At 41.1% G+C, this 14,600-nt stretch overlaps 2 protein-coding genes across 5 annotated transcripts in view; both read right to left on the bottom strand.

Moving 5' to 3' along the window:
• Positions 1–387: 387 nt before the first annotated feature.
• LOC111954583 (adenylosuccinate synthetase isozyme 1 A) lies at positions 388–11,031 on the bottom strand. The gene is made up of 13 exons (XM_023974428.2): positions 10,714–11,031; positions 6,534–6,636; positions 4,800–4,862; positions 4,595–4,645; positions 4,196–4,262; positions 3,230–3,337; positions 3,040–3,121; positions 2,638–2,764; positions 2,183–2,337; positions 1,893–2,017; positions 1,569–1,666; positions 1,270–1,419; positions 388–1,163 (listed from the first exon to the last, which is right to left on the bottom strand). The coding sequence occupies exons 1-13, from the start codon at positions 10,879–10,881 to the stop codon at positions 1,111–1,113; spliced, it is 1,350 nt and encodes a 449-aa protein (XP_023830196.1). The 5' UTR covers positions 10,882–11,031; the 3' UTR covers positions 388–1,110.
• Positions 11,032–11,256: 225 nt separating this feature from the next.
• The window catches only part of LOC111954108 (inverted formin-2), a 28,113-nt gene continuing 24,769 nt past the window's right edge, over positions 11,257–14,600 (bottom strand). Inside the window, exons 20-22 of one of the 4 annotated variants that reach the window (XM_070435752.1) lie at positions 13,928–14,467; positions 13,755–13,811; positions 11,257–12,127 (exon numbers count right to left, since the gene is read on the bottom strand). In XM_070435752.1, the coding sequence (XP_070291853.1) occupies positions 13,756–13,811; positions 13,928–14,467 (596 nt within the window). In that variant the 3' untranslated portion in view covers positions 11,257–12,127; position 13,755. Of the gene's footprint in view, positions 12,128–13,593; positions 13,735–13,754; positions 13,812–13,927; positions 14,468–14,600 lie in introns of those variants that run through there. The other 3 variants (XM_023973605.1, XM_070435753.1, XM_070435754.1) reach the window with 3 other exon arrangements.

The raw sequence follows: 14,600 nt of genomic DNA, 5'->3' as shown, positions 1-14,600 counted from the left end.
AAAAGATTAAGATGTGCAAAAGAACACAGACACTGGAGAGAGGAACTCTGCCTAGAAGGCCAGCGTCCCGGAGTCGCCTCTTCACTGTTGACGTTGAGACTGGTGTTTTGCGGGTACTATTTAATGACGCTGCCAGTTGAGGACTTGTGAGGCGTCTGTTTCTCAAACTAGACAAACAAAACATAGATAATACACAACAGATCAATGTATGTGATGTAACAGATTTATTTGCATATCAGATTTCCACTTGTAAAAGTGTTGCACTAGAAAACTTTTGGGGTATAACAGTGTCATTTTCTTAGCTGTTACAGTACAGTGTCAATGGGGGACATACTATTACTGGGAAAAAATCAATTTGACTGGCAAAAAAATCCATAGAAACCGAGCTCTAATTGCTACAACAATAGATTTGTTTTATATAATCAAATGTGTCACAGAAGCAAAGAACAGGATCCCTGTGATTTTTCAACATAGTGTGGACAGCAAAATGCAGTATTGCACTTCAGTTCATGGACAAGTATCAGGACACATGATTTCCACCTTGACCACAACATGTCATACAACTACCTAATTCTGGCCATTGCACATTGCATTGTTCAAAATAGTTTTACATATCAGCTGTAGTTCTAGCATGCAAGTACTATGGTAGACATCAGATACTGGCCAATGTTAATTCAAGTCTAAACAACGTAGGTTAGCTGACATGACAGCAATATCAAATCAAAACAATATTCAACAAAATACGAAAATGCTGTATCAGTGCAAAGAACGGAATTGGAACATAAACAAGTCTATTTGAACTCACCTAAGACAATTTCATGGTTTGTAAATTGCAATAGAGAAGAACTACTGTGACACAATCAATATAACTATTATTTGCTCACTTTATTGTGCTTTTTGAACCATGTATAGTAGAGCATGGTGGTTGCACAAACTCTCATTTGAACCTGTTTGTTAGTCCAGGAGTTGGGGTCTGTGCAGCTGCTGCTGCCCCTTAAAAAAAAAACATTTTCAAAACAGAAGAAATCTGACCAGAGCAGATAAAGCCATACCACCTCAATTCACCTTCATGGAGAGAGGAAGGAGGAAGGACAAAGGTCTTGTTGTGTCCTAGAACATCTGGATCATAGACTCCCTGGCCTTGCCCACTCCAACCCATTTGACTGGAAAGAGAAAAAGTTGATTAAGAGCTATTGAAAAATGTTTCCGTATTGATTTATTKAATTTTAAAATAACATGTAAGTCCTGCATTTGGAATAGAATACTTACTGGGTACACCAACGTGGTTCTCCACAAAGCGAATGTAGTTCTGGGCTTTGACTGGCAAATCTTCCCACTTCCTACAGGCTGAGGTGTCACTCTTCCAGCCAGGCAGTTTCTCATACTCCACCTCCACTTTCTCCAGGACGTCCATGTTAGCTGAGGGGACATGGGTCATACAGAATATAGAGAAAGGTTTTGTGTTAACAATTTCCAAATGAATCTTATAACGCCAACATCATCTTCTTTGTTTGATTCACCACGTATACATGTATGAAGAGRATATGTACACTTGCAGTCAGTCTTACCTGGGAAATAGGGAATCTTTTTGCCCTTGAGTTTATAAGACACTCCCACTTTGATTTCATCCATCACATCAAGGATATCAAGTTTGGTTAATGCAAACCTGTTATTGAAAAAAACACGGTACAAATTTAACATATATCTCTAATCTCTTGTCAACCCCTAATTAAATAAAGGTTAAATAATTATAATTTTTTTAAATAAAAAAATGGCATCTAAGCTAAAAGTTCCCAATAAGATCCACTAGGTGGCAAAGTAGCCCAACTTTTCTATTAAAAATACAGGACTGCACAACTGTAGGGCAGGGCAAACCCTGCAGTGAAACTCACGCCGTGAAGCCGTTTATCATGTTGGCGTAACGCAGGATGACCAGATCCAGCCAACCACAGCGTCGTTTCCTCCCTGTGGTCACGCCCACCTCATGGCCCCGCGTCTGCAGCAGCTCCCCAACCTCCTGTAAGGACGGATGACAGCAGAGAAGCTGGTCTGAGCAATCAGACCTTCAACTACTCTATTCTGTGTAGACTTGACTACTTCGAGTTGAATTCTAACATCATGTTCTACAAAATAGATCTCCTCTAATTTGTATTTAATGTATCATGTTTGGGGTTCGACTCACATTGACTTGTTCTGTGGGGAACGCCCCGATGCCCACCCTAGTGGTGTAGGCCTTCACCACCCCGTACACATCACCAATGTTCAGAGGGGGGATGCCCAGTCCTGTACACACACCACCCACGGTGCAGTTTGATGATGTCACAAATGGGTATGTACCTGGGAGACGAGCGCAAGATTTTAAAGGAATGCATTTGTGATAGCCTCCTGGATATGCACCAGACCCAGAACTATTGGGCAATGTCTACTTTTGAAATGTCCTTATTCCATTATAATGACTATATGTGGTGTCAACAGGTGTAAACAAGGACTGTGTAGACCCAAACACAAACCTACTCTAAGGATACATACCATCCCTATGTACATACCATGATTCTCGGGCCAACAGTGCTTACTCATATTCATGCGTCTATACCCGCCTCGTACGGTCAGCCATAGGGGAGTATAGTATTTCCTTACCAAAGTCAATGTCAAGCAGGGCAGCGTTCGCGCCCTCCACCAGAATCTTCTTAGGGGGTCCATTAATAGCGTCGTACATGAAATAGACACCGTCTCGCACCATGGGTCTTATCCGCTCAGCATACTCCTAAAAGGTTAGACAGGGTGCATAGGTGAGATTTGTTCCTACTGTATGGATCGATGGATCATGAGAGCAGAGCTACTGTAATTGTCATCTGCTTCTCCGATGCTAAATTTAGACATCACCCCATGATGTGGTGATGATGATTATGATGAGTTAGGAGTATGCCCAATTCAGACAGACTTTTTCTACTAGCTGAGGGGGGTTGTTTACCCCATCGCCATGTCAACACATAGTGTACACAAACAAACACGTAAAAAAGCGCACCTCATGAAACTCACCTTTAATTTCTTCAGCTGACCTTCAACATCTACCACCAGTGTGGGGAACATGGCCTGGTACTGCTGAGCAAGATTCTTGAATCTAGGACCAAGCCACCATCAGAAGAACATGAATATACTGTTATTTTCCTAATAAATGTTCCTATTGTCCAGAGAGCCAAATGCCAACTGGTACTCCCCATAACCTTACCTTGTAGAAAACTCTTTGAAATCATCTAGGAGGTCACAGATACGCAGCCCTGTACGTGACGCTTTGCTTGAGTATGTCGGTCCGATGCCTTTCTTTGTGGTTCCAATACTGTATGAAGTAAATGTTGAATTATAACACTAGAATTATTTCAACACTACAGGAATGCTAATAAAACACTTAATCTGGTAACACTTTACTTAAAGTCTGCAGGTAATGCTTAATAAGACATTACAAGCATTGTATGCCTTTGTAATGAATCATAAATCATGACAAGTCTTACAATGCATTATTCAATGGTGTCATGTAAGTACTAATTATGTTTATTTTCTGGGGTATCTGCACTTTACTTTACTATTTATATTTTTGACAACTTTTACTGCACTACATTTCTAAAGAAAATAATGTACTTTTTACTTCATACATTTTCCCTGACACCCAAAAGTACTCATTACATTGTTCATGCTTAGCAGTATAGAAAATTGGTCCAATTCAAGCACTTCTCAAGAGAACATCCCTGCTCATCCCTACTGTCTCTGATCTGGCGGATTCACTAAACACAAATGTTTCGTTTGTAAATTATGCCTGAGTGTTGGAGTGTTCCCCTGGATATACGTAAATTAAAAAAAATATATAATAATTGCTTAATATAAGGAATTTTAAATGATTTATACTTTTACTTTTGATACCTACAGTAAGTATAGTTCAGCAATTACATTTACTTTTGATACTTACGTACTGTATATTCAAAACCAAATACTTTTAGACTTTTACTCAAGTAGTATTTTATTGGCTGACTCACTTTTACTTTAGTCATTTTCTGTTAAGGTATCTTAACTTTACTCAAGTAATGCAATTGGGTACTTTTTCCACCACTGGCATAATGAATGAATCTCAATGCATTACAGCTGCAGGCTTTAGTAGTGTTGTTTGAGCCCTGCAGAAGAAGGTGTAATTTACTGTTCTTACTTTTTCCCGTCCTGTGCTTGTCTCTGTACCTCCTGGAGCCCGTCGACTGCCTGGTGGAAGTCAAACACTGTCCAAAGGGTAAACAGGTTATTTCACACCATGGACACATAAACACAACAACAGAACATGTCATTGGAACATGTAAGCAACATGAGAGACTATGGGATAAATGTATCTCCATGTTCTATAATTATCTGCAACAACTGTTGACAAACTGCTGKCACAACACCAACGACATGAAGTACAAACATATACATCAATTAGCAATTGATTTGCGAACAATCAGCAATAATCACATCCGTTACTGTGCTTGTTCGTCTGATTAAAGTGCTATCTGAACTACATGTCCTTTGCCCTCTCTTTTAAATGCAGCTGTTTTCCCATGAGACAGTTAGTTACCAATGTGGGCCCTGTCTGAGATGATCAGTCTCTTCTCCCAGTCTTTAAGGCCTGTGGGAAGGAAACATAAAACAGTTAGGCAAAATCACTCTGTCCTCTCATCTGCTGACTGCTGTTCCTTTCTAAAGAGATGATCAATGTGAACAATCTAAGACAAACTATAGGCTAATTACTCCACTTAACATTGACACCTGAATCTCCCAACCTTTCTTTTCATTTTTTTCCGCTTCTTCTAACAAGCCTGGCAGATGAATGACCACACCGTTGCCTGCAGAGACAGAAGGGATGTTTTGTGTAAAAATAGATGCGATTTGATATGATTTTCATATACAGTACCAGTCAAAAGTTTGGACACACCTACTCATTGCAGGGTTTTTCTTTATTTTGACAATTTTCTACATTGTAGAATAATAGTGAAGACATCAAAACTATGAAATAACACACACGGAATCATGTAGTAACCAAAAAAGTGTATTTTATATTTGAGATTCTTCAAAGTAGCCACCCTTTGCCTGGATGACAGCTTTGCACACTCTTGGCATTCTCTCAACCAGCTTCATGAGGTAGTTGCCTGGAATGCATTTCAATTAACAGGTGTGCCTTGTTAAAAGTTAATTTGTGGATTTTTTCCCCTTCTTAATGCGTTTGAGCCAATCAGTTGTGTTGTGACAAGGTAAGGGTGGTATACAGAAGATAGACCTATTTGGTAAAAGACCAAGTCTATATTATGGCAAGAACAGCTCAAATAAGCAAAGAGAAACGACAGTCCATCATTACTTTAAGACATGAAGGTCAGCCAATACGGAAAATGTCAAGAACTTTTAAAGTTTCTTCAAGTGCAGTTGCAAAAATCATCAAGCGCTATGATGAAATTGGCTCTCATGAGGACCACCACAGGAAAGGAAGMCCAAATAAATGCTTAACAGTCTCAACATCAACTGTTCAGAGGAGACTGCGTGAATCAGGCCTTTATGGTCAAATTGCTGCAAAGAAACCACTACTAAACGATTGCGTGAATCAGGCCTTCATGGTCGAATTGCGGCAAAGAAACAACTACTAAAAGCAAGAGACTTGCTTGGGCCAAGAAACACGAGCAATGGACATTTGACTGGTGGAAATCTGTCTTTTGGTCTGAGTTCAAATTTGAGATTTTTGGTTGCAACTGCTGTGTCTTTGTGAGACGCAGAGTACGTGAATGGATGATCTCYGCATGTGTGGTTCCCACCGTGAAGCATGGAGGAGGAGGTGTGATGGTGCTTTGCCGGTGACACTATCTGGGATTTATTTAGAATTCAAGGCAGACTTAACCAGCATGGCTACCACAGCATTTTGCAGCGATACGCCATCCCATCTGGTTTGCGCTTATTGGGAATATCATTTGTTTTCAACAGGACAATGACCCAACATAACTCCAGGTTGTGTAAGGGCTATTTTACCAAGAAGGAGAGTGATGGAGTGCTGTATCAGATAACCTGGCCTACACAATCACCCGACCCCAACCCAATTGAGATGGTTTGGGATGAGTTGGACCACAGAGTGAAGGAAGAGCATCCAAAAAGTGCTCARCATATGTGGGAACTCCTTCAAGACTGTTAGAAAAGCATTCCAGGTGAAGCTGGTTAAGAGAATGCCAAGAGTGTGCAAAGCTGTCATCATGACAAAGGGTGGCTATATTCAAGAATCTAAAATCTAAAATMTATTTTGATTTGTTTAACACTTTTTTGGTTACCACATGATTTCATATGTGTTATTTCATAGTTTTGATGTCTTCACTATTATTCTACAATGTAGAAATTGAATGAGTAGGTGTCCAAACTTTTGACTGGTACTGAATGATTTGACAGTAGGCCTACATCTTACTGGCAAACCAAAGAGCAGAGTGACTGGTCAGGGTGAACAGTGGCAAACTGCTGGTGATAGGGAATAGAAATGTACACACCGATCACAGAAACAGCTTTGGAGTTGATGATCCCACTGGGGAGGAGGTGGAAGTCATATTCCTTCCCATCCACGACCACCGTGTGACCTGCGTTGTTACCGCCCTGTGGTCCGAAAAACAAGAAGAACGGAGAGGGCACTCAGGAATGCAACAAATGTATGGGTTATCTTATCTCATCCAACAAGTCTCCCCTATCTAGGCCACCCCCTCCTCCCCTAATCCCCTCTTCTCTGTTCCAGCCCCCCCTGCCTGCAGATACACAAGACTGACTAGTCACTCTATAACATGCCAAGGGGGGAGGGGTGCCTGCGGAAATATTTTTCCCCAGAGCAAACTAACTGGCAGTCTGCAGAACTAGACTAGTAGCTATTTTAGCAGCAGCAATGATCGGGACAAGGTGACACGACACCCCCACACACACGTACTCCATGTAGTCTGGGATATGGGGATTGGAGTGCAGTCTGCCCTTCTCATGTATCCATGCTTCCCCAGGCATGTGACTCCTCTTTATCCCCTAGGCTGGCAGGCACACTGGAGAAATGGGGGCATCCCAAACTRACACTCAAATCAAATCAAATCTTATTGGTCAGATACACATGTTTAGCAGATGTTATTGCGGGTGTAGCGAAATGCTTGTGTTTCTAGCTCCAACAGTGCAGTAATATTCAGCAAGTAATATCTAACAATTTCACAACAATACACACAATTTGAAGCATCTTTGTTTGAGGACTTTAAACGTTACATATAGGACCTTGCATCATTGTCCTAAATGTTATGTGTACAGTATGTTGTTACTTCCAGTATCCCCTCTGCAGCTGTATTTCAATCCTGTCTTTCTGCAGGAACCCCTCTTACGTCTCCACCAGTGGGATCACAGATTTATGCTGTCAGGTTTACCAATACCAGTCGCAATCTCTTCCTTCGGCAATGACAACGAGGAAACTAAATGTGCTAATGTTAACACGTGTAACACCTCTGCCAATTACAGTAAATAAACATTAAGACATCTGTCATCAGCAGAAGCTTACTATAAATACGCTCTGCCATATTTGTAAGGCTACTTTCCAACAAAGACTAGTGTTGATTTGTCAGTCAAAGGACCAGAATGTTCTTGATTCAAATGATTTCCACCGGAGCACTGAAAATGAATACGGATTGAACAACGTGAGGCTAGTATGAAAGAATAAATCTAGAAAAATACTGACGTTACAAATGTTCCAAGGGATGGAAAAAACAATTTGCATTTTGCTATAATTACTACAAGGTTCAGATAGCTGGCTAACTTACCTAGCAATCTATAAAGTGTGAGCTGACGGGCTCAGTGGCAGCCCGTCCATTAGAGCGTTAGGGGCGGTGCCTCACTACTTAAAAAAAATGTACAGTACCAGTCAAAAGTTTGGACACACCTAATTGCAGGGTTTTTCTTTATTTTTACTATTTTCTACATTGTAGAATAATAGTGAAGACATCAAAACTAYGAAATAACACATATGGAATCCCGTAGTAACCAAAAACRTGTTAAACAAATCAAAATATATTTTATTTTTGAGATTCTTCTAAGTAGCCACCCTTTGCCTTGCTGACARCTTTGCACACTCTTGGCATTCTCTCAACAAGCTTCATGAGGTAGTCACCTGGAATGCATTTAAATTAAAAGGTGTGCCTTGTTAAAAGGTCATTTGTGGAATGCCTCTCCTTCTTAATGCATTTGAGCCAATCAGTTGTGTTGTGACAAGGTAGGGGTGGTATACAGAAGATAGCCCTATTTGGTAAAATACCAAGTCCCTATTATGGAAAGAACAGCTCAAATAAGCAAAGAGAAACATTACTTTAAGACATGAAGGTCAATCAATGAGGAAAATTTCAAGAACTTTGAAAGTTTCTTCAAGTGCAGTTGCAAAAACCATCAAGTGATATGATGAAACTGGCTCTCATGAGTACCGACAACACAAAAKAAATACCCAGAGTTACCTCTGCTGCACAGGATAAGCTCATTAGAGTTAACTGCACCTCAGATTGCAGACCAAATAAATGCTTCACAGAGTTCAAGTAACAGACACATCTCAACATCAACTGTTCAGAGGAGACCGCATGAATCAGGCCTTCATGGTCGAATTGCTGCAAAGAAACCACTACTAAAGGACACCAATAATAAGAAGAGACTTGCTTGGGCCAAGAAACACGAGCAATGGACATTAGACCGGTGGAAATCTGTCCTTCGGTCTGATGAGTCYAAATTTTAGATTTTTGGTTCCAACCGCCGTGTCTTTGTGAGACGCAGAGTAAGTGAAAGGATGATCTCCGCATGTATAGTTCCCAATGTGAAGCATGGAGGAGGAGGTGTGATGGTGTGTGGGTGTTTTGCTGGTGACACTGTTTAATTCTTGAATTCTAAATAAGTCACACTTAACCATCATGGCTACCACAGCATTCTGCAGCGATACGCCATCACATCTGGTTTGCGCTTCATGGGACTATCATTTGTTTTTCAACAGGACAATGACCCAACACACCTCCAGGCTGAGTAAGGGCTATTTTACCAAGAAGGAGAGTGATGGAGTGCTGCATCAGATGACCTGGCCTTCACAATCACCCGACCTCAACCCAATTGAGATTTTTTTGGGATGAGTTGGACCGCAGAGTGAAGGAAGAGCATCCAACAAATGCTCAGCATATGTGGGAAGTCCATTAAGACTGTTGGAAAAGCATTTTTACAGGTGAAGCTGGTTGAGAGACTGCCAAGAATGTGTGCAAAGCTGTCATCAAGACAAAGGGTGGCTACTTTGAAGAATGTCAAAAATAAAATATATTTTGATTTGTTTAACACTTTTTTGGTTTCTATGTGATTCCATATGTGTTATTTCATAGTATTGATGTCTTCACAATTATTCTACAATGTAGGAAATAGTAATGGTCGTTTTGTTAGATAAAATCCTTCTTTATATCCCAAAAAGTCTGTTTAGTTGGTGCCACTGTAACAGTATAACTTTACGTCCGTCCCCTCGCGCGAACCAGGGACCCTCTGCACACATCAACAACAGTCACCCACGAAGCGTCGTTACCCATCGCTCCACAAAAGCCGCGGCCCTTGCAGAGCAAGGGGAACCACTACTTCAAGGTCTCAAAGCGAGTGACGTAACCGATTGAAACGCTATTAACGCGCACCACCGCTAACTAGCGAGCCATTTCACATCCGTTACACCACCGATTTCAGTAATCCACTCGTTCAACATGCAAAGGAATCCAAAAAGCTACCGCTAAAGCGCTTTGTTAAAACAAAGTTTCTATTTAATCCTCAGGTACCCTAAAATGTAATTAAACTATAATATTTCATACGGAAAGAAGTATGTTCAATAGAAAAGTAAAATTGGCAAGTGCGCGCCCACAGACTGATTTCCAACTGTGACTCCTTGTACCAAAACTCAAAATTCTTCCTCTTTGTGGAAGAAACAAGCCCGAAACCTTGAACAAAGACTTGACATCTAGTGGAAGCCTTAGGAATTGCAATCTGGAAGCTGGAATTGCATCTTACCCATAGCTTTTCTTTGAAAGAGCATGGGATCTCAACAAAAAAAATCTGGTTTGTTTTTCTTTGGATTTYCGGCTACCATATCAATTGTGTTATAGTCTCATACATTATTTTAACATTTCTACAAACTTCAAAGTGTTTTCTATCCAATGGTACCAATTATATGCATATCATGGCTGGTCCTGAGTAACAGGCAGTTTACTTTGGTCACGTCAGTCAGGCAGAAATTCTGAAAAAAGGACCCTAGCCCTTAAGCACATAAAAAGAGCTCCTAACTCCTGTTGAGCCGGGTTCATGTTACAACAGACGGGTATTTCCTTGAATAAACACAGGGTCTTTCAACCCAACATTTCACGGTGCTGGGTTGAAATAGTTATTAATGCCCAATCTGCTTTCTCTCATGCGCCTGGAAACAAAGTTAACGTTAAGGCACTATGAATCAATAGATACAGTTTTCACAATGGCACCTACTTTACACTGACTGACATTGCATAGAGTTGCACAGCGGAGCAGCTGGAATTGTTAACAGGTGCGTAAAACAATGTGTCCAAATAAACATAAAGGTCTTGCAAGTGCAAACTTCTCAAATAAAGAAAAACGCAGACACATAAAACAATGAGTACATTTCTTTATGTATTTTTGTTTCCTCACCTGGCATCTGCAAATGATGTCCGACTCTGTCGCCAACAAGTCGACCACTTTTCCCTTCCCTTCATCGCCCCATTGTGCACCAAGTACAACTGTCACCTTGTTCCCCTTGTCGTTTCGAGGTCGCTTCCCCCCTGTGCCAGGGTTTGTATAACAACTTTTGTGAGACATATTTATCCTGACAACTCGTATGTGATGAGAAAAATGTCCCCTCAGTGCTCAAGAAGAGTCCGGTCTAACCAAAAACGGGTTTGCCGCCTGATGTCGAGGGGGTACACCAACCGTAGTCTAGACTGCACATGATCTCGTGTCTATATTTACTGTCAGACCCTTATCAGTTGTTCAAGACTACCACGAAAGCGAGAGCCAATGAGAATTCATAGTTCATTCTCGGAGCGCTAGTCTCGTTTGGATGAAACTACTCGCACACGTTGCGCGCACTATGTTGAACCAGTGGACCGGCCATATGCAACAATTTTAACYGTGAACATAGCTATTAGCACACACATATAAACGAGATAGACAAATCGAATAAAAAAATGCATGGAGTGTATCAGATTATTTTATTGTATGTAGAGTATTTTTTATAGCCTACTAAATCCCTGATTAGCATACCTTTTTTAAATGACATTGTTAATGCAGAGTGCAATAAGAAACAATAACTGTTACTGTTAAAAAAGAGACTATAGCAAATTATCACTATAACATTGTTGTGTCTGGAAAAACAGGTGAGTTTATTATTATGATCTATCTATGCTGTTACCTTGTCAATATTTAATGGCTAACTGATCATGAACCAATATTCATTACAGTCATTACACCAATGCTTGGCTGTAGGCAAGAGGCCCTCTATTTGCCAAATTAAATGAGGGGCCCTCTATTTGCCAAATTAAACGAGAGTCTGTATCAACAAGTAAACATAACATGTAGACCTACTGTAAACATTTGTCTCAGTATCAAATTGAAACATTCTATACATAGACATGTTGATTTTCATCAAATAATGTATAATATTTCAATGAAATTGTGTCAAATACATTGAATGTCCATGATGAAATTGTAACATGCAAATGATCCCATCATCATCATCATCATCCATACTTCCTGGGGCTGGTTGCAAAGCAGTTCCTGTCATATCATTGCCAAATCCTGTTATTGACGTAGTAAATAATACAAAGACCCCACTATAGGGGGTGCAATAAGGAAGTCTCCATTTTGAAAAACAAGCATCACCTAGGTTCGTTAGGTAATCCTTTGAAAAAAGTGGGGGAAACATGCATGGCTGATATAGATATTTGTAAGTACAGTATAATGTATACCATAGTATTTGTTTGGCAGACGGGTGGAGCACTGGAAGATGGCGTCAACATTCATGGTTTCTTTTTGCCTTTGGCCTTGTCCTTCTTCTTGCGTCCACCTAGAAATAGAGATACAAGATAGAATCAGTGATGTTGCACATACCAACCACACAGCTATAGCTAATTTAATTTCACCCAGAATACAAGAGGATAGACCATTGAGACCCATTGCTACACTAGGAGCTGAAAGGAATAAGTAAAGTAAATCAACAAGATGAGAGCGCATGGAAAGGAAGCACCCCCAAACAATGGAGACAAGGACACAAATATAGCTTAAGCTTGACATTGTGGGATTTTAGTGAAGCTGTGTACGTTCAGGTGAAGTAGGTAGAATTGTCCCCTAACAACTGATCTAGGGTCAGATATTTGAATTGCCCTAACGATAAATGGTACTCTGTGAATAAGGGCAACTTCTGCCTCAAGTGTTTACATAACAAGGAAAGTGTATTGAGCGTCAGACCCATAGCAGTCCCTCTCTCCAGACTGCACACTGGTGGTTAGAAGATAATAGACCCATAGACCCCACAGAAATGTCATCTTCAGGGGACATCTGTGATTTTAACATCCCTTAGCAGAGTGACAAAGATTTACAGCACATTGACAACAAACTGCTTCCCTGACATGTTCATTTATAAAATAAAATAAAAATGGGGGCAAAAATTCATAAAAGAAACAACAAATGGGGGAAAATCTGGTAAAAAGGATTAGTTTGCAGTAGTAAATTCCCACGGGGCTCACACTGGTTGAATCATTGTTGTTTCCACGCCATTTCAATGAAATTACATTGAACCAATGTGGAATAGATGACGTCTGTGCCCAGTGGGTTGTTCTTAACGTCAAATGCAACATCATTTTTTATAGAGGCCTGTTCCTTGTTAGACACTACATGTAAAATACACAAAATGTTGCTCAAACCGAGTGAATCAATAACAACCTAGAAATGACCCACAAAACCAATGGCCCAGATCTGATCTAACTCAATGATTTACTCTGTGTGTGTGTGTGTGCACGTGCATGTGTTTGTGTGTGGTGGTGGTTGTTGGTAGGGAGAACAGGCAGTTCGGCTGAGGTCCTGCAGTGTTCAGTAGGTCGGTATGCGTTCCGCCAAGCGCGAGGTGTATCACATCTCCCATCATAAGGTCACCTTGGGTACTGGGGGGATCCAATGATGGCAAGCCTACAAATCTCCAACCACCCAGTGCTAGCTGACAGACAATATACACCAACAAAAAGCCCCTGCGAGTCATCCATAAAGCACCAACCAGCCAGGCTAAAAACACCACATACCCCCCAGACATGGAAGAGAGTTGAAGCAGGAACAGTAACTGCAAGTGGCGTATGAAAGGTCAATGAGGAAAGGGGAGGGATATGCAGGATGGACAAGACATAGAATTGAAAGGAAACCAGTTTTTTTTTTAACTAGGCTAAACTAACTAAGTCAGTTAAGAACAAATTCTTATTTTCAATGATGGCCTAGGAACAGTGGGTTAACTGCTTGTTCAGGGCCAGAACGACAGATGTTTACCTTGTCAGCTCAGGGATTTGATCTTGCAACCTCTCGGTTACAAGTCCAAAGCTCTAACCACTAGGCTACCTGCCGCCCCACCAATGACTTGGTTAGATCCATGCAGGATTAGTGGATGGTGTTTCTGGGATTCTGAAAAGCCTGAAAGGAGGAGAACCTACCTCAATGTAACACACAACTCTTTTTAGGTTTAGTGTGGCCTTTTCCATAGCTCATGTCTATTTTTAGGGAATTAAAAACAAGAAACAAAGTTTTCCTTACAGGACAAAAAAAATCAAGATAAGCAAGAATGGTTCATTTTCTATCGAGATGAGGCTAGTTCTGAAGAYATTACCTTCGTTATGTCTCTTAGTATCCCCCCGTTTCTGTGCCTGTTGTTTGGGCTCTGCGTCACCAGCAGCTGTGTTTGAGGGGGACTCTGATGATTGACTCTCCTCTAACCCCTTTCCATCAGCCCCACTTTCCTGGTTCCCATCTATCTCTGTGTCTCCGCTCTTTGGACCATCCCCACCAGCTGAGAATGCCTTCCTGTTCACATCCTCAACCTCTGAATCAGCAGCCTTAACCCTCTCCACCTCTGGGGACTCCTCCTCGACCAGGCGGTCAGCCAAGGAATCCATCCCAGGTTTGAGGTCCTCACTCTGTGTGTGATCACAGGTTCCCTGGTCCTTGGTGGTGGTATGGAGGTCTGAGGGGCCTAAGGTTTCGGGTGAACGTGATATGAGTGAGGGGTGTGTGGGGAGGCCGGATGAGGACTCCCCTACGACTGAATCTCTGTCTTGTTGTCTTTGGTCATTGGGTGATGTCACCTTTTCAACTTCATCTCCATCTTTAGCATCTATAGCAGACAATCCCTCAGGCTGTGTGCCCTGCTCTAGGGGAGGAGAGAGAGGAAAATTATTCATTAAAGATATTAACATAAAGCACAACTAACTACATTTACCTCCTCTACAAACCTCCTCTACATTCTACATGCAAGCCTTTCAGATCTACACAAGTGCCTAGTG

This window comes from Salvelinus sp. IW2-2015, linkage group LG28, assembly GCF_002910315.2.
Source record: "Salvelinus sp. IW2-2015 linkage group LG28, ASM291031v2, whole genome shotgun sequence".
Lineage (NCBI taxonomy): Eukaryota > Metazoa > Chordata > Actinopteri > Salmoniformes > Salmonidae > Salvelinus > Salvelinus sp. IW2-2015.
Note: the sequence above shows the minus strand (reverse complement) of the source record. Positions and strands in the feature narration are given on the sequence as shown.

What these genes read in the sequence shown, in the direction of transcription:
- LOC111954583 (XM_023974428.2), bottom strand. Translation starts at nt 10,881, where the DNA reads ATGTCTCACAAAAGTTGTTATACAAACCCTGGCACAGGGGGGAAGCGA. An exon ending in ACATCATTTGCAGATGCCAG is followed by an intron (nt 6,637 to 10,713) that starts GTGAGGAAACAA and finishes TTCGGACCACAG; the next exon opens with GGCGGTAACAACGCAGGTCA. An exon ending in TTCAAAGAGTTTTCTACAAG is followed by an intron (nt 3,122 to 3,229) that starts GTAAGGTTATGG and finishes GCTTGGTCCTAG; the next exon opens with ATTCAAGAATCTTGCTCAGC.